This window comes from Pteropus medius, unplaced genomic scaffold (assembly GCF_902729225.1).
Source record: "Pteropus medius unplaced genomic scaffold, Ma_sr-lr_union100, whole genome shotgun sequence".
In the NCBI taxonomy this organism is placed as follows: Eukaryota; Metazoa; Chordata; class Mammalia; order Chiroptera; family Pteropodidae; genus Pteropus; species Pteropus medius.
In genome coordinates this window covers 17,336,102-17,354,416 of record NW_024344378.1, presented here as the reverse complement: position 1 = coordinate 17,354,416, position 18,315 = coordinate 17,336,102, and the positions used below count along the sequence as shown (strand labels likewise).

The window sequence follows — 18,315 nt, the reverse complement described above, 5'->3', positions numbered from 1 at the left end:
TGCTCCTGGTGGGTGAAAGCGGTCAACTGCTGTTTCTCCCCGGCTCCCGCCAGGAGTCCGAGGATAAGTGCCCATGAATCAGCTGGCAAGCTCCTCACCCTTCCGCCAGAACCTCTCAGTTCTCTCCCCTCCACTTCCAGTAGGCTTAAGGAACACCAGGTTACATCCGCGGGCGGTGGGGGACCATGGGTGTGCAGGGCGCCAGGAGAAGGGATGTCCCGAGCCGCCTGCCTAGCTCTCAATATTATGGTTCTGACGACTCACAGGCTCACGAAAATGCAAACAGCCCGTGCGTGATCCGCGCGTGCACACAGCCCGAGCACACCCTTCCCCACCCACACTCAATCACTCATACTATCATGTACACATACGTGTGCAAATGGGCATGAATACACGGAGCTGTGTGCCCCTTTCCACTCAGCTACTGCCCCCACTCAGCCAGGTACCCCCGCTCGGCTGAGCTAGCCCGCCAGCCCAGGCACCCCTCAATCTCACGTTGCCTTGCGCGCGCGCACTTTTTACTGCTGCACATGATCCTCCTCACTGGGGACTCCAGCCAGGGGCAGGGGTAGAGGTGGGGTAGAGTGTAGTGAGGCCCTGAGCCAGAAGAGTCAGGGAGTGGAGTCTGAGTCCATCCGCGCTCAGCCACCAGTGAGTCGTGTCCCACACCTTGAAGAAGAATCAGGCTCCCCTTGTTCTCAGACAGAACAGTTTAACTGAAAACACTTTACTCCTCCTTCTCCTCCTCCCTTGAGACGCCCCCTCCCCTCGCACCATCTCCCACCCTTTACAACAGGCCGGAAGAGTAACCCCTAAATGCGCGGCGAGTAGCGGCTCCCAACTCTTCATTGGGAGCCGGTTGGAGGCTGGATTTCAGAGAGACTCTGGATTGGGGTCTGTTGCCAGCTTGGATCTGGCTTGATTTTTCATATTTTAAAAGAGGGCTTTTTTCTTCTTCTTCTTCTCATTACCTTTGAACACTCCTTTTTACAAAATTCCTATTGGAGCTCGGTGGGGAAGATTTTGGGAAATCTTATTTAAAAAAACAAAAAGCACTGAACAGGCATTTATTTTTTTCTTGGTTTTGGAATCACCCTCTGGACAAGAGAGCGAGTGAGCGACAGCGAGAGCGAGGAGGGAAGAGTGGAGAGGACCCGCGAGGCGCGCCAGCCTGAGCCGCCTCCTTCCTGGTCACCCCCTCCCCACTCCCCCGACACACACTTGCTTGCTTGCTAGCTGGCACGCGCACACCCCCCACGCCGGACCAGCACCTCGGCAGGCGCCACACACTCGGCAGCCCGAGCCGCGGCAGCCGCAGCGGGATGGAGGTGGCGCGCACGGAGCGCCCCGCAGGCTGGCCTGGGGCGCCCCTCGCCCGGACAGGGCTCCTGCTCCTGTCGACGTGGGTCCTGGCGGGCGCCGAGATCACTTGGAGCACGACAGGAGGGCCTGGGGGTTCTTCGGGCCCGGCTTCGCCGAGGGCGCTGCTTCCTCTTTTGCCGCGGGCAGTGGCAAGCCAGTGGCCGGAGGAGCTGGTGACTGCACGGAGAGGCGCCGCACTGGGGCGCCGGCCCGGACCAGAGCCACTGCCCCAGCCAGGCAGTGGCAGAGGTGCAGAGAAGCGGGGAGAAGCTGGGGGGCCATCGTTGGCAGGTGCGCGGTGGGGCCAGGGCATCCCGGCTCCTGGCAAACCTGGCAGTGCGAGGAGGAGACGCCGGGAACAGCCCCCCAGTGTCCTGGAACTCGGGGATGCCCGGGCCACTGCATTGGCCGACGGTTCCAAAGGAAGCCGCCCTCTGTCCAAGGGGTTCCAGGAGGAGGTGAAGGCATCGCGCGCCAGCGGGGCGGCGAGCGAGGAGCTCCGGCTGCCCAGCACCTCTTTTGCGCTGACCGGGGACTCGGCCCACAACCAAGCCATGGTGCACTGGTCCGGACACAACAGCAGCGTGAGTACTCACCCGGCGGGCAGAGCACCTCACTGTATCCCAGCGGCAAGGGAGAACGGGGGGCGGGAAGGAGGAACCGATAGTTGCTCGAGGGTCGAGGCGAGATGGAGGGGGCACTGACTTTTAGAGAGAACAGGTTCCTCCGGCTTCCCCCACGCCCCCAACAGGTTATAGGAGTTTGTTGTTGGATCGTGTGTGCATTTGTTTACTGGAGACCCTAGGATTGGGGCCGGCTGGGAGGAGAAAGGGGGGAAGAAGGAGACTTAAAGATGAGCAGGGGGTGGGATCTGTGGTTACTTTTTCTGGTTTTCGAGGCTTGGAGAGTCAGTTTTCCTGTTGGGCGCTTAAATTCCTGGGTGAGGACACTGAGTAATTTGGGGCGGGAGCTGCTGGACGGACTGACGGATTCCTGCGACTCTCTGGACTTCCCTGTTCTCCCTTCCAATCACGTGGAAGGAAACCTGGGAGACGAGGCCGCTGGGACTCCCTACTCCTGCCCGCCTTAGGGTCGCAGCTCTCTGCCCCAGGCGCACTTTCTCCCACCCCTGGAAAGAGGCTGGGCCAAGTTGTCCCAAGCCTGGCCTCCAGGTAACACTGATTCCCCCGACAAAACCCAAGCAGCTGCCTTGGAAAGCTACAGGAGAGACAATAAAAAAAGTTTAAAGCGTCAAGTGAAATTCAGCACTCATTTCGCATCCTTCGCTTCCTTGCACGCACAAGCACACACAAATCGCTGAGCAAAAACCTCGCCTCAGCGGATGCGTTCTGTACCACAATGGGCTCCCGGAGTGGAGTTGGGTCCTTGCGCTCAGGGTGAACCTCTCCACCCCTTCTAATCCATGGCCAGGTTCCCCCTGAAGCAGCTGTACCGAGAGGTGGCACCCTTGAGTCCATTCCCACTGGTTCCTCAAACTCGATCTGGTGCTGGGCTCTCTGAGCACCGTCTGCCTCGGAAGCCACTGAAACCCGCAGAGCCTACTCGGAGGGGTCCCATCCCACCCCAACCTACCAGCACCCAGTGCTGTGCACTCAAGCCTAGGAACAGCACAGGAATGGGCTCTCAAGGTGGAGGGGGGCAGCCTCCGGCGATTAATACACGCCCCCCTCCCCACCCCCCCGGGCCGCTTCCACCACCTCACTTCAGCCAGTGTCACAAAAATCCTTTTCTCTTCTCTGGCTTTTCGGATCAGATGGGAACCTGGCACTGGGCAGGAAGATGATGGCTGTCCGCCCAGGCAGCTTTGGGGAACTCGTAGGACGAGAAAGCACCGCTCTCCTCCCTTTTTGTATGTCTCTTCATGACTGACGTGAAATATTTCCCTGGGAAATTTTCACCTTATTTAACGAGGCCTCGGGTTGTCACAGGGGTGAGTAGCGAATAACAAGAAAGCTAGGAGACCGCAGAGCGCAGCACAGCAGCTATCCTGAGTACAGATTTCCTGGTTCTTAATGACAGCGCGGTCAGCCCAACCCGGTAATGAGCATTGGGTGGGAAGGACTTGTGCCCTCCAGCTCCCTGGCAGCCAGCCCTGTGGCTGCCTCATCTGCCTCTGGTGGAGACCCCTGTAGCTTAGGAGTAGCCTGCTCTGGGCATAGGTGGTAGGCAAGATGCGCCTTTGCAGGGATGGGTGATTGAAGACTTGCAAGTTCCCAGAGGACTGTGTGTGTGGTGTGTGTGTGGTTTGTGTAGTATGTGGTGTGTGTGGTATGTAGCGTGTGTGTTCTTTCTTGTCTTCTTACTCCATGAGAAGGATGGACAGGACGTGTTGAGGTAAATGTGTCCAGAAGGAGGAGGTAATGTGCTCACATATCTGTGACTTTATTCCTGCCACATTTAGACAACGTAAACTGACTGTGCCTAAAGAGTTTTTCACACATCTCTGCTTTTATTTTAAGGATCCTTGTTGTTGACAAAGCCCCTGAAGATGAGACTTTGGAGAATGCTTTTTTCAAATAGTAATTAAATGAGCGTGGCTTTCTCGGTCCATCTTCCATGCAGTTGTACAGCAGAGGAAGTGAGAGGGCAAGTCTAGCCCGATGTTTTCTGGGGAGACAGCTCTTCAGTTAAAAGATGACCAGAAGGGCCTGGGGAGTGGACCAGCTGGCCTTGGGATCCTTAGTAACTGTGATGAAATTCGGAAAGTCTATGGACAGACCCCTAGGGGTTTCTGGGTTGTGCTGGTGGCCAGTCTTACTGTCCAAGCAAAGGACAAGGCAGAACAGGTGGGTGCAAAGACCCCTTTGTGTCCTCTTCCTCTGGTCCAGAGAGGGATTGCTGTTTAGCTCCTGGGCTGCACCTGCCTCTTTTGACCACGCTTTGCTTGAAATGCCGACGAGACTTTGCCGAGAACTAGGTCCGTGCTGGTTTGAGGGAAGGTGGGGAAACATCTTAATGTGACTCTATCTTCAAGAGACTTTAAGGAAGCAGCCCCTGGGAGAGTAATGAGGAAACCAGCCTTCACTGCGTTCCCCAGTTGGTTTCTTTCTCCCCAACCCTTGTCCTGAGGGCAGCAAAAGATGGTGCTCTAAATAAAAGCCAGGTGAGGAGTGATGGGGATGACGAACCTTCTGAAAAGTCCCTTCGTCATTTGCTTCATAGTGGAGAGAGATGTCCCCAAGGCAGAGAACATGGGTCTTAGCACCAGGCTCTTCTGACATGAAAAGAATTCCATCTTCTCTTCTGACTTTACAAGTGTTAACAATGTTGTACTCTAGGAAGGCCACCAGGTTAAGTAACACGTTGTGGGGGTTCCTGCTCCCCTTCAAAGTGCCTTTGGTGGGCATCACTACTTTCCATGAATTCCTTTTGGGGGAGAGTTTTCAGTCACCCTGTATAACCAGAAATTGAAATCTCTGAAAATTCGCGGTCAGGCATATAGAGGTGGACATGCAAGAGAAGGACCTCTACTCAACCCTATGTGTCCAGCGTGTGCCCAGGGACTCAGGGGCAGAAGGAGATTCTCATCCCAGGCTTGGGTCACATATTCACTTTGGTCCCAGGAGTGGCTTGGGGGAGCAAAGGAGGATGTGCCCAGCAGGCTTGAGCCATAAGGTGTCAGGAGGTGATGGAGTCTGGGTCCTCCTCTGACCATTCTTGTTCTGCCAGGTGTTCTGGGGGAGAGGTGAGTGGACTTGGGCTTGGAGCCTCTACTCTGGAGGAGTGATTTGCCATTCTTCCTCTCTGGTCTTCTCTATCTGGGATCCTGGTGATTAATGGGGTAGAGAATATTTCACAAACACCCAGAGGGTGCCCAATCCCTGCGGCTGACAGGGGAACAGAACGACACATCATTCTGCCCTTCTCCCTCCATTGAAGGAAGATCCCTCCCTGCTTGGTCCGAGTTGGCAAATGGCCCGGGAGAGTGGTAAGTTGTGAAGGCAACGGCCCACTTTCTGTGCCCCCTCCTCCTCAGAATAACCCAGATGGGGACCCCCCCCATTCATGATGTTGAGGTGAGAGTGCTGCATCTTCCTGAGACGGCTCCCCATTTCTTTCTAGCAGCTCACTCCCAGCGACTGCGATTTGCAGGCTACTGCCCCTGCAGTGCGTCTGGTTGCAATGACTTGCCCCATAGTTTTCAGCTAATGTGCCTAACGATGCCCCTTAATGAAGAGAAATGGGGAGATGCTGATAATTTCAGGTACCTACCAGATCCCCCTTCCCTGAGCATGCAAGGAGGTGGGACACAGGTTTTCCCAGGCAGGGTTTCATACCCTTAACTAATTCAGCTGAACTGTGTTCTAAAATATTTACTCCTAATGTGCAAAATAGTGACAGATTTGATCAGATTAATTGTATTTCACTCACTGGAGCATCTGATTGTGGCTCCCAAACATATTTTTCAAATAGCTTTTGGCTGAATTGTCTAGCTTTCATCATCTTTGCTCACAGTCCCTGTGTCACAATATCTTAATGCATTTTGCCTTCTCCGAGGCTTAATAAAGAAGCCTGCCACAGAAGTCATTCTTCAGGGGTTTGCCAAAAAGAATCTGTTTTTAATTAATATTACAAGAGGAGCCATCTCAGTTGAGATGTAGCTGAGAAATGCAGAACAGCACTAATTGCTCCTGGTCACTGTGGGCTTGGAGGAAGGAATGACAGAGGGGCAGACACAGGCTATATGTCTGTTCTGAGCCTCCTCCGATGGCCGGGTTACAGGGTGTGATTTGCTATTCACATCCTGCAGTGATTTCCAAGGTGAGCAGAAGTTGTAAACTCTTTAATTAGGAGGCCTGATTTAATAATTTCAGAAATGCAGTGGTTAGAGCTGGCTCTGGAGTGGACAAAGAAGGAAAGTCAGGAAGTGGCTTCTCCAATCATGTTGGATTTAAGGAAAAAGGGGTTGTGCTTATGGTGGTAAGAAGGCTCACAGGGCAGAAGGGAGACTGCTTTTCCCTTAGGCTGTTAAATCTATTATTGTAACTTGGAGAATTTAGGAACTGGATGACCTGTGGGCCCCGAGTCACCCCAGAAGGAGCAGGGAGATTCAACAACGCCAGACAGGCTGAGACAGGAAGATGTGTCTGAAGGCGAGGGCTTTATCCAAGGCGAAGGTGCACCCCAGGCCTCTTGCTTTGACTCACCTGTTGATCTCCTGCTTCCTTTGGCCTCTTGGCTGGCTTGAGACACTTCCCTCATGGGGAAGAAATGTCAAAGGATGATCTTCAATAAGTTTGGGAGGAAAAAGACCTCTTGGAAGAGGAAGCAGAAAACACGGAATGCTAGTGCCTGGTGAGTCACTTTGGGTCATGAGAACTGGTACTGTGGGATGAAAAGGATTTGGCTGACCATGCCTGTCCCTCTTGGAACTGGTGGATGACTGAGAGAAGGGTCTGATGGGGCTCTGACTTTGTTGGCAGTGAGTAGAGATGAGAGAATTCTGCCTTACATGGTGCTGATCATGTTCGACCATGTGGGTAAATGAGCGACAGTCCCAAGTCTTGTCTAGCAGAGGCTACAAAGGAATTAGAAATTCTTATCTTTTGGGATATTGACGATTTTTTTTTTCTCAGGTCGTTCATAATGTGATAGCTGCTATAACCAAGAGTATTTCAAGCAGGACGTTTACATTCTAGCTTGAGTACCTTTAGAGTCTTATATTTAAATCCAAAGTCCATTAGCTTGGCATTCAAGGCCCTTCGCTGTGTATGGCCTGGGTCTCCTTCTCCAGCTTTGTATTTGACTCTGTTTCCTGGCTGGCTTCTTCACTGTAGCCAGGTAGCCCCTTTGTCATCCCAAGCCCCTTCTTATCTCCAAGCCTTGGCTCTTGAGCTCTCTTCCGCTTCTCTTTCTATTGAGATGCACCCATTATGTATAACTCAGTTCAAAATTCAAACACCGCCCCTCCATGGGACTGTCTTTCAAGCATTTATTTCTCTTTTTCCTAAGTGCCTATAGAATTTATAGATTGTATCACACGTTTGATCATATTTCGTTCAGTACTTAGTTATTTTAATCTAGTATTTTGTGAGTGTTTTGAGGGTGAGGGAGGAAATAAATAAAACAGCAAGTGTGAGTTCTGCTCTTCTTACGTGTGCCCTGTGGCCGTGGCACAGTGCTTGGCACATAGCTTACTGAGCTGACCCTGGGCAGTGGACAGTGCCTTAGCTGCTGGGGAAGGACGAGCTAATGCGGTCTCTTGATAGCATTGAGTTTATATACCTAGTTTATTATTTCATATATGAATTTTAACATAAGGTTTAGAGGCATCCCTATCCCACTTAGGAAGATAGAAATAGGGGCTAGTCAGCAATCCTGGCTTCTTCTTTATATACTCCAGAGATCGATGGACTCACATAAGATAGTCAACCCTTTGCTATGTGTTTCCTCTGTGACAATGTTCTGGGCACTGTGGGACTGGTAGGGATGTGACAGAGAAGACAAAGGTAAGGCAGCGTTTGCCTCGAGGTTCTTCCGGTATGCTTTGGATATGATACTGCTCTTCTGTAAAGTTAAATAGCTCATGACAACAAGACAGATGCCACAGGGAGATGTGTGGTTGATCGTCAAGTGATTGTTTCAGGCTATGAGCTCAGAGGAGAAAGGATCACTGTGGGACATACTACAGGCGTCTTAGACTCACAGAATGTCAAGGCTGGACGTGCACTTGGAAATTGTCTCCGTCAAATCCCTCAGCACAGAGATGAGGGATTTGAGGCTCAGACAGAAATGTGGCACCCAGCGGCTTGGAGTCCTTCCTGTTCCTCTCCCTATCCTGTCCTTTTCTCACTCCAGTTTTTTCCTCTCTCCTTGGGTTTACAGACCATTTTTATTATAAGAGTATTTATGTATTTTCACTCAGATGAGATAGGGTGCTGCCTATTTTATAGGTAGGATAGACTGAGGCCTAAGATGAGTATACATACATGAGGCTAGCCAGAGAGGCTGAGGAATAGATTCTTCCTCCTGTTCCAGGGCTGAGTCCTAAGGCCACCCTACCCACCCACTCCGGCCCGCCCACAACCGTGACTGCAGGCAATAAATACCAAGCTCATTAATGTTGGACAATCTGTATCTTCCTAAGCATTGTTAATGGGAGCCTCTTGTGAGTCACCTCATTATTTAAATTAGTAAGTGAATCAAACCTGGTTGCATCATTGGGAACATTTTGCTCATTTATTATGATCAGTGTAGTTTGGGTTTAATTATTTATGGAAAAGCTGTTTTTTTTTTCTTTCTTTTATAGTACACTAATAAATGTGCTATAAAATTTCAAAAAAAAAAAAAAACGGCAATGGAGTCTAAGAACCTCAGGACTGCACAAAGAGCTTTTTGCTATTCACTCCCTGCTGGAGAGCAGAGGAGACGATCCCTACTGTGTTGAGATGAGAGGGACCTGGCGCACAGTGGGGCCAGCATTCAGGGCTGTTGGTCAGTAAAACTGTGCATGCTGCTAAGTAAGGGGACTGTTACTTGGCACACACTGGAAGAGAATGTAGTTTAGGGGAAATGCTGGAAAATAGAGCTATATAGAGTACTCAAGAATCCTTTTAGGTTGTGGATTGGATGTTTAAGCCTGGGTATGATGGTTTTACTTGTGTGAGTTTATTCTTGTGGAGGATTCTCATCATGAATGCAATCCTTTTCAGGATTTATTAGGAACAGACATAGACTGGGAGCATGAAACAAGGCCATATAGCGAATAGTTAGGAGCATGGGCTCTGGAGCCAGGTGCCTGGGTTCAAATCCTGCCTCTGTCTCTTAATCTCTGTGCGGCACTGGGCAAATTGTTACCCTCTGCTGGGTGACTTTTCATCTATAAAAAGGGGCAATAAAAATAGTACCTCTCACATTGGGCTGTGTAAAGATTAAGTCAGGTGTATATAGCAAAGTGCTTGAAAGAAACATCTCACCTAGAGTAAGCCCTCCAGATATTTTAGTTGGCTTAGTTGTTATTTTTATATTTTCAGATGGGAACATTGAAGCAGAGGAAGGAAACTTGCCCAGAGCTTCCTAGTGAGCTGATGGCAGAGCCTTCCTTAACTAGAACCGAGTTCTCAGCAAGGTGCTCATTTCAGCCACTTCCCATGGTCCGTGGCCTCAGTCAGACGAATCTTTGTGATATCTGTCTTCTGTGTGGTGCTGAGATAGTGAATGAAATAGAGAAGTGAAGGGCTGGGGACCTGGCTCCTCAAAACTCATACTCAGAATTTGCAATAGAAATAGTTAGAATCAGATGATGGTTAGAATTAAGTTAAAGACGACACTAATTCACAGCTAATAAGTTGAACATTTTCCCAGGACTTTCATTGAGTGAAGAGTTGAGAAAGGTACCCAAAAAGATGAAGAAGAATAGCTTCTCTTGGCTTGGGCATCCATGATTACACCTCACAGCAAATCATGGAGGACTTCTTGAAGGAAGCGGGTGAAGCTTGTAGCTTTAGGAGAGTAGGAGAATGCTGGGTTGCTGGGGTTGGTTGTCAAGCAGAGCCTGTAGTGCCCAAGACTCATCTTTGCCGTGGTCATGGGACAGGCCTTGATAGTCTAGTTTTGCTTCTCCTCTCGATTTCCCAGCTCTGCTTTGTGCCTCGTGCTAAATGAGAGTATCCGTGGCTGGAACTACTACAGGATACCTGCAGCTCCTTTCCCAGAAGTATCGCCCTGCCAAACCCATTAATATTTTGTAGTGATCAACATCCATCAAATTACAGGCTTGAATTCCCTATTTGCCTGTGCCCTATGCACCAAAAATGGAGCCCGAGATCCCTACACAGACACTAGAGGGAGTGTTGCCCTGGGAAAGAAGTGAAAAAGTAGAATGGAATCATAAAGAATGCTGCATGAGGAATTGTCTCAAAGGAGAGAATAGCAGCAGCCACCTGCAAGTGCGTTGTGTGAGGGGTTGTTCGGTGACCCACAGATGAATAATTGATTGGCAGCAAAGCAGCTGAGTCTTGGAAGTGTGGGGGTCGATCAGTTAGCCTTTTCCTGTAGAAAAAAAGGAAATGGATGTTTTATATAAATGCATCCATTCTGCAGTCCATTCAACCCACTAGTGACCCAAGTAAGACTCTAGAAATAAATTCAGCCAGAAGTGATGCTCAGGCTTGGTTCTCACATTTCTTCTGCATCTTCTGCCTTCGGGCCCCCTACTTCCTTGTGCATGGTGGTCAGTCAGTAGAAACTTATTGAGTTGAATTACATAAATGCTTTCTTAAATACTTAAAACTGCCTGAGTGAAGAATGAATGTCTTGGGGATGAGGAAGGATCTGGCGTCCTCTGGCTGCCTCCGGGCCCAGGGTCTGCATCCAGGGGATGTCGGGTTGTCCTCCCTGGTTTTCAGGTTCCAGGACTGAGGTTGTGGTACTCTCAGTCTTTTTAGCATCTACTGTACCTCACCTACCTCAAGCAGTTTCTCTTCCAGGTGACTAGAGTCAGGTTAAAGATTACACTGATGAATGAGAAATGAATTTTTTCTTTTCAAAATGTGTTCTCAGTGGGAAATGGAGAACAATTACTGAGTTGGACATTTTGTTTCAGGGCTAGAAAAGTAGCTCAAACTGCCATATCTGGATGCATTTACCCATACCGGGGGTGCTTGTCTACAAGAAGAGTTTTGAGACCATGAAACGAGATGTAAAGACACTTGTTTTCCAGGTGGTGGTGTAGAGGAAGGTATCTTTAGAAACAAGAGTTGCTCATGTCCCTGGGTTGCTTTCCGTGTCATTCATGCTCGAAAGCAAACTTTTGACTGGAAGATTTCTCAAAACCCTGAAATATCTTTTCTGTTATGAGAGGGTCCCCAAGAATCAGTGACTTTAAACAGGTCTGAGAGCTTCAGTTTCACTGGCTGTAAAATGGGGATAAAACCGAGCTTGTAGAGTTGCGAAGCTTAGAGATAATACATGTAAACGACGGTCTAGCAGAGTAGGCTATTCTGTTGATTAAGAACGTTTGTCCTCATTATCTGCCTAGGCAGGAAGTGGGGTAGGTTGACCGTCCAGCTGTCTGTAGCACATCTGTTGGTACCCCGCCCATAGCCCGTCTCCCTTGCCCTTTCTCTGCATGCTAGCCTGACTTCTCACCACCAGCACCGGGACCGGTTGCACACTGGAGCTTGCTTTGATCAGTCAAAGCACTGGCTGGAAGTGTCATGAAATTAATTCCCATCAAGGAGTAAAGTGCAGCCACCTATCAATGACTAGTGGGAGTTGGTGGGTAAGTGTCCCCGTTCCCTTGAACGGGGTAACACTGAGGCTTGTTTTCTACACTGTCTTCCGAAGTCTCCAGTGGGCTTAAGCCCCAGTTGCCTACCGCATTAACTTGCTTGCTTTATTGGCTGCCTTCCCATCCCTCTCTCATTTCCTCATTCTCCTGTCAGTGTTTCTTGGGATTACCTCCCAAATAAATTACTTGAATTCAAGTCTTTGATTCAGGGTATGTTTCTGGGGGAATACGAACTGAGATAGCTTAGTTATTTTCAAGTATATTAGTATGGGCTCTCCAGAGAAATAGAACCAATATATATATATAAATATATCCCTCATATTAAATCTCTCTTTATACACGTGAATATATATACACCACAGTATATCTGTATATTCATATGTGTATGTATCCATGTATGTATGTATGTATGTATGTATGTATCTGTATATGTAGAAAGATTTACTGTAAGGAATTAGATGACGCTGTTATGGAGGCTGAGAAGTCCACAGTCTGTAGTTGGCAAGCCAGGATTGCTGATGGTGTAGTTCTAGTTTGAGTCTGAATCTGAAGGCAGGAGACCAATGTCTCAGTTTGAAAACAGTCATGCAGAGAAGAAGAATTATTTCTTAGCTTTTTTGTTCTATTCAGGCTTTCGGTGGATTGGATGAGGCCCACCTATATTGGGAGAACAATCCGTTTTACTCATTCTACTGATTTAAATATTAATCTCATCCAGAAACACCCTCACAGATACACCCAGAATAATGCTAGACCAAATAGCTGGGCATCCTATGGCCCAATCAAGTTAACATGTAAAATTAACCATCATACCAAGTCAGCAATTTCCCTCCTACTTCTAAAAAATCCTGCTTAGGGCCCTACCAGGGTACATGCTGGGGACAGAGAGGGAGATGATGTCATTGACCTTAGTTCTGAGTGAGTCCTCCTTTTGAGTGGCACCTTCCAGAAGAAAGGAACCCAGTCCAGGGTTGTATTGAGTGGCAGGAACATGGTGTTGGGGCTTTGAGGAGGTGACACACATTTCCAAATTCATTAATCTTCACTGCCATTTCTCAGGGCTAGGGAGCCCCACCTCACCCCAGGCCATGTGCTTGTTCTTCACAATACACAGAGGATCCCTGAAATTTGGACCTTTACCTGATGGTATATGATCTCTTTCCTAAGAAAAGGGTACAATTCTTTTTTTCTTTGACTTTGTTAGGATCTTGGTGAGGAGCAGCTGAGCATATGGTTGCTATCTTCCTTTCTAAGATATCATCAGTGAGGGCCATCACGATAGGTTGGAAAGAACATGGGCCCAGGAGTTGGGATTTCTAGATTTGGGTTCCTGATTTACATGAACTGTCTTCAGCAAGTCACCATTTCTTAGGTGTTAGTGAAAGATCCTTCCAGGTGTAGTAGCTTAATGTCTATGAATAAACGTTTTCTTTTTTTTAAATTTTTTTTGTGTTTATCTCTTTATTTTTTTACATGGGTGCATTAGTAAGGAGAGGGTCTCGAATGATGATTTAAAAAAATAGGAGCTGCTTCTTTCAAGCATGCATAAATTTGGTCTTATCTTAATCAGATGTGCTTTCATTCATTCATTTATTCATTCATTCTTTTTGCTTAGAGTGATGCTAATTTATTTGAAATTTCTGGGATTCCGTGTCTTTATGCATAAAATGAAAGAGTTACATAAATTGATGCAGGCCCATTTTACCATAAATGTGATATTAGATCAATTATTTCTTTATGGGTAAAATGGGGCAATCCTATTTGCTCCCTTTATGTCAAAGTTAAATCATGAGATACTGCACTTGGAAGCGTTTTGAAAAAAATGCTTTTGAAAGCAATATGAACAGGCAACGTGAGCTGGGGGCAATACGAACTAAAGGGGTTAGTTCATCTCACCTCTCCTTTATTCCTTAAGTAGCTGGAGGTCTTTCCACAACAGATTTGAGATTACATATACCATCCATTTCTTTTGCTTTCTTTTAGCACAAATGAGACACTTTCATTAGCACACATCCAGGTGTTAAAAACCTCGAGATTCTTATTCCAGGAAAGCTGTACAATTTATTTCGATATAATAAAATTCTCAGAGGAGAGTGTAATTTGGATGTTTAAAAAAAACCATTTGTTCCAGGACTTGACCTGTATTGATTGCTCTGCCTTATTCCTTTCAGATAATATGAAGTATTGGGAAGCATCTACTGTATGCCTAGTGGTACAGGATATACGAAAAAGCATGTGATGCAGACTGGGTGCCCACAAAGCTTATAGTCATGTGTGTGAGAAACACATATTAGGTAAACGTTACAGAGGAAAATGTGAGATAATGTAAAATATGTGCTAATTTGAGCATACTTCGGAAATACATTGAACATAATAAGACTACAGTGAATGCAAACTAGTATAATATTTAAATATTATGGTTGTGTTTATTATCTATAACAAAACCCAGTAGCGTGGTTGGAAATGGGTCTAATTCTCATGATTAAACCTGTGTCACGTGTTGAGGAGTGTTCTGAGCTTTGAGGTCAAATAGATTATCTTATGCTCTGATAGTTGCTCAGAATTCTGCCATATTAGTTTGGGCTAACTTTCCCCTACAGCTTTTTGTTTTCCCTTGAGTTTCTAATGGTTTTATCTTCCTCACAGACTGAAGAAACATCTATTTTTCACCCTAGTACTAAGATATTCCAGCTTCTTAATTGTATTATTATTCGATATTCTAATTTGTACAGATTTCTTTCTAGGCCTACTTCCCTTTTGTCAGCCTAATATAGCTATTCTACTCCTAGGTTAGTGCCTCTGTTTCTTGGATTCCATTTCTCTTTTTTAGGCTGATTTTCATTTTTCTGTGGTATTTCCTCAAGTAGTCTTTTACAGAGAGTGCATGGGAATGTCCTGGCTTATTCCTGTGTCCTGACATAAATGTTGATAGGTTCTTTTTATCTCTCAAAAGATCCTGGCTTAGATGATAAATAATATGGTCACCCATTGCTTGGACAATACTGTTTTTTGGTTTTTTTTTTCATTCTTGACATGTCTAAAATTCATTTTGCTCTCACATTGGCTTGTTGGTTCATCTGGACATAGAAATCTAGGGTCAAGAAGAAGTTCCCTTCGATCTTGTAAATATTTAGATTACTTGCTGGTTTTGTATGACCTGCTGTTTTTGGATTTATATGTGTCTCCCTTCTCACTCAGAGAATGATTAATGTGGGGAAAGGAGGTGCCTAGCATGGGACAACTGTGGTTTTGTTCAAGTCAGTGATGCACAATGCTTTAAGGAGACCTGATGCATTAACATCAGATATGTACAAAATCAGAAGTGTGGTGTGTGGGATTAAACACACTACAGAACAGTTTGCAATGACACTTATCCGAATACCTTGATATAAAAGTCAACAACGAAAAAGTAATTTTAGCTACCTTTTATTTTAAAAATTAAAAATTGTTTTAAAAACTTTATTAATATTAAAGTTATTTATTGAGTAACCTCTACGTGCCAGGTGCTGCTGTGCTCTGAAGGGAAGGTTTGCGATACTATCGAAGATTGCACCAGGGACATTTCAGTTGGGGAAGGCAGAGAGGCAGAGCTGAGATCTCAGAGATGTGCAGATTAGGTGAAGAGGAGGGAGCATAGGGTTCTGGGCACACAGCTCCTGGGCCTGAGGGAGCAAGGTATCTGAAAGGGACAGAAAGAAGGACAGTGTGACTGGAACAGAGGATTTGTGGGCTGGGGGTCGGTGAGAAATGAAGCTAAATAGGCAGGCATGGGTAGGGTCCAAGGGAAGGAATTTATTCTTTATCTTAGGATCAACGGGATAAGCCAGGGGAGGGTGTAAGGTAGGAGAGTGATATAATTAAATTTACATTAAAAAAAATAAATCAACCTGTGTGTTGGAGGGAGAATAGGATGGATGCTAGGAGACCAGACTGCTGTTGTAACTAAAGAGGATAATGGCTTAGGTGGTGGCAGTGGGGGGTGGATAAGCAGGAGCCAACTGAAGAACGATTTAGCAAGTGTAGTTGATTGTGTTGTTGGCTCCTCTTCATAATTCTTTTCTCCTTCCTGGAATTCTTTTTGCACTGTTGTATTGCAGTACCCTTTCTCTGTGGATGGGGCATTTCTCTCCACTTCTTAAATTTGGATCTGGCCTTGTGATTTGCTTTGTCCAATGGAAGAGATGCCAGCTCTAAGCTTAGTTAACAAGAGGCATGTGTATCTACCAGCTGTCTTGAGCCTCTGCATTGGCCATGAGAAAAATATGCCCAGGCTACTGCTGGTCCTGGAAGAAGAATGAGTGACAAGTCATATATAGCTACTTTGAGCCAAGCCCAGTCTAGGTCAGCCCAACCCAGCCCAGCTTAGCCAGTCCAGCCATAAGCAGCAGAACTGCCCAGCTGAGCCCAGCTGTATCAGCCATCTTTGAGCTGCCCTGTACATTTGAGAATAAGTGATTGTTGTGAACATACATGGTTGAGATTTGAGTGGTTTTTCTGCAATAGTTTTGCAGAAAAAGCTAACTGATGCTCAGATAAAATCAAAAGAACTTGATGGATTGGTTGTATAAAATTTGTGGGAACATAAATACAGTATAAAGTGAGGCTCACCTGTATTTCAAGGTCATTGGCCTCATACATGCTCAGGGCTATACTTAGGTGTGTCTTTTTGGTGGTTTCCTGCCACTCATCTCTCTTTACAATTCATGGCTTCTTTTTCTGCTGCTGATAGGTAGGTTGGATTCATGGTCCAAAAGGATTAATCTTCCACTCTTTCTTTCTCATTCCCTTTCCAGTAGCCTCATCAGATTCCAGCAGAGCATTCGAGATGAGTGGTCCTTGGGTCCCTCAGTGGGGGCCTTTAAACCCTAAACTGTGTGTATTCTTGTTAGAGTTGAAGTCAATTTCTGTTCTAGCTGTGAAGATGGAATTTCACTTGGGGGAAGCAGAGAGATATGAGGCCAGGGGTTTTCTTAGTCTTGACTGATTATTTAAAATATATTAATGCTAATAAAATATTTAGCTTTTAAACAACAAATTTAATATAGGGAACTGTGTTTTATTTATTAATGGCAGTTGCAGAGAGATTGGTAGGAGTTGTGCTAAAGTGCACTGTTGTGATTTTGCAAAGTATAGTAATTACTGTAATATTTTGTTGAATTATTAATATCTACTGTGCCTGCAGGAACATACGCTTCTGTAGTCAAATTCATTTCAAGATTGCCTTCCCCCCTTTTGTTCTGTGTTTTCATTCTTGTGCACATATAAATTTTTTAGGAAATGGAGTGTGGGGGGGTGCAGAGCTGATTATATTGTGTGAAACACCGTGTCACACCCTGTAACTGAATATAGGCAGGCAGTAGTGAAAAACTGTTATTCCTTGATGATTACCTGCTTCGGCCAAGCTTGTTTGTGGTACCAGTTTGAGGGATGCTGAAAGAATCATGTCTTAGAATAAAAGACTCACCAGTGCGCCTTTTTCAGGAGCTCAGATGGAGAGAAGGAATAGTTGGGAGGTCATGTGTGCACACATGCGAATGTTTCATGGGCATGCATCTAAGCAGATGCATGGTATATGTATTGAAACAGTACCAGCCTCTTTTATTAATAATTTCAATGACTATGACTTAGTATATGTTATGTGCTCAAATGAGATCAATGTGGATGATGATGATGATGGTGGTGGTGGCGGTGGCTTAATTGTTATGTGAATGGACTCATTCTGCAGTAGGATTCTAGATCTAGGCACAGGTACACATAGGAACATTCATATTGGTTGTGGTTAAACGGAAATGGGAAGACCAGCTACCATCTATGAGCTTTATGAAATGGCCCAAGTCAGTCAACATCTGAGACTCAAGTTTCTTCATCTGTGTAATAGTTGCAAGGACCAAAATGAAGTTACATATTTGAAAGGGCATTATAAACTCTAAAGTTACAGACATGTTTAAAGAAATGCCGTCGTTATTAAATCATAGCAGAAGTTGCTCAGACTTGTGGTGTGATTTCGAGGGGCAGCAGAGAGGATTCTTTGCTCATTTTTTTTTTTTTTGGCCAGAAACTGCAGTTTTGAGAGTCATTTTTTTGAATTAAACATTGTTCTCTCCAAGATCTTCTTAAAATATAAAAATTTTAGTGCTGGAAAGAAGACAAAACGCCCCACATCTTTTTCTAGTTTTGGAAAGTGTGGCCAAGAGAGACTGTGGGGCGCCCAAATTCACTCAGATAGCGGAAGTACCCACACCCCTGTCTGTCTCCCTGGCTCCTAGTCCAGGGCTCTTTCAGCAACATCCTGATGCTCTTCAGTGTTCCATTAAGTTTCTTAGTAGAGTCTAGGGTATTTTCTCCAAGTGGGGAGCCTTGGGTAGAATGAATACATTAGATGACTTGTGGGGAGACCTAGGGGCTGAGATGCTTTAAGTGGCAGAGTAGCGCTTAGGCAGATGGACCTCACTTTGAATCTGTGCTCTACCACTGACTAGTTGTGTGACCTTGGGGAAGTTACTTTCTGAAAGCCAGTTCTCTCCTTTATAAAATGGGGGTTATAATCCCTATTTTGCACAACTATGATGAGGATTCAATGAGTCTGAAATGCTTGGCAAAGTGCCTGTCCTGTGGTAGAAGATACTTAACTGTGGGTAGGAAATGATTATCAGGTGATAAGAGAGTCTGGAGATTAGCTTGCTCTGCCTAATAGTAGGTCT

At 46.2% G+C, this 18,315-nt stretch overlaps 1 protein-coding gene across 1 annotated transcript in view; it reads left to right on the top strand.

Annotated features, from left to right (window-relative positions):
• The first annotated feature begins 1,011 nt into the window (after nucleotides 1–1,011).
• Nucleotides 1,012–18,315, top strand: part of SORCS3 (sortilin related VPS10 domain containing receptor 3) — a 520,917-nt gene continuing 503,613 nt past the window's right edge. Inside the window, exon 1 of the mRNA XM_039871263.1 lies at nucleotides 1,012–1,946. Coding sequence (XP_039727197.1) covers nucleotides 1,323–1,946 — 624 coding nt within the window. The 5' untranslated portion in view covers nucleotides 1,012–1,322. The remainder of the gene's footprint in view (nucleotides 1,947–18,315) is intronic.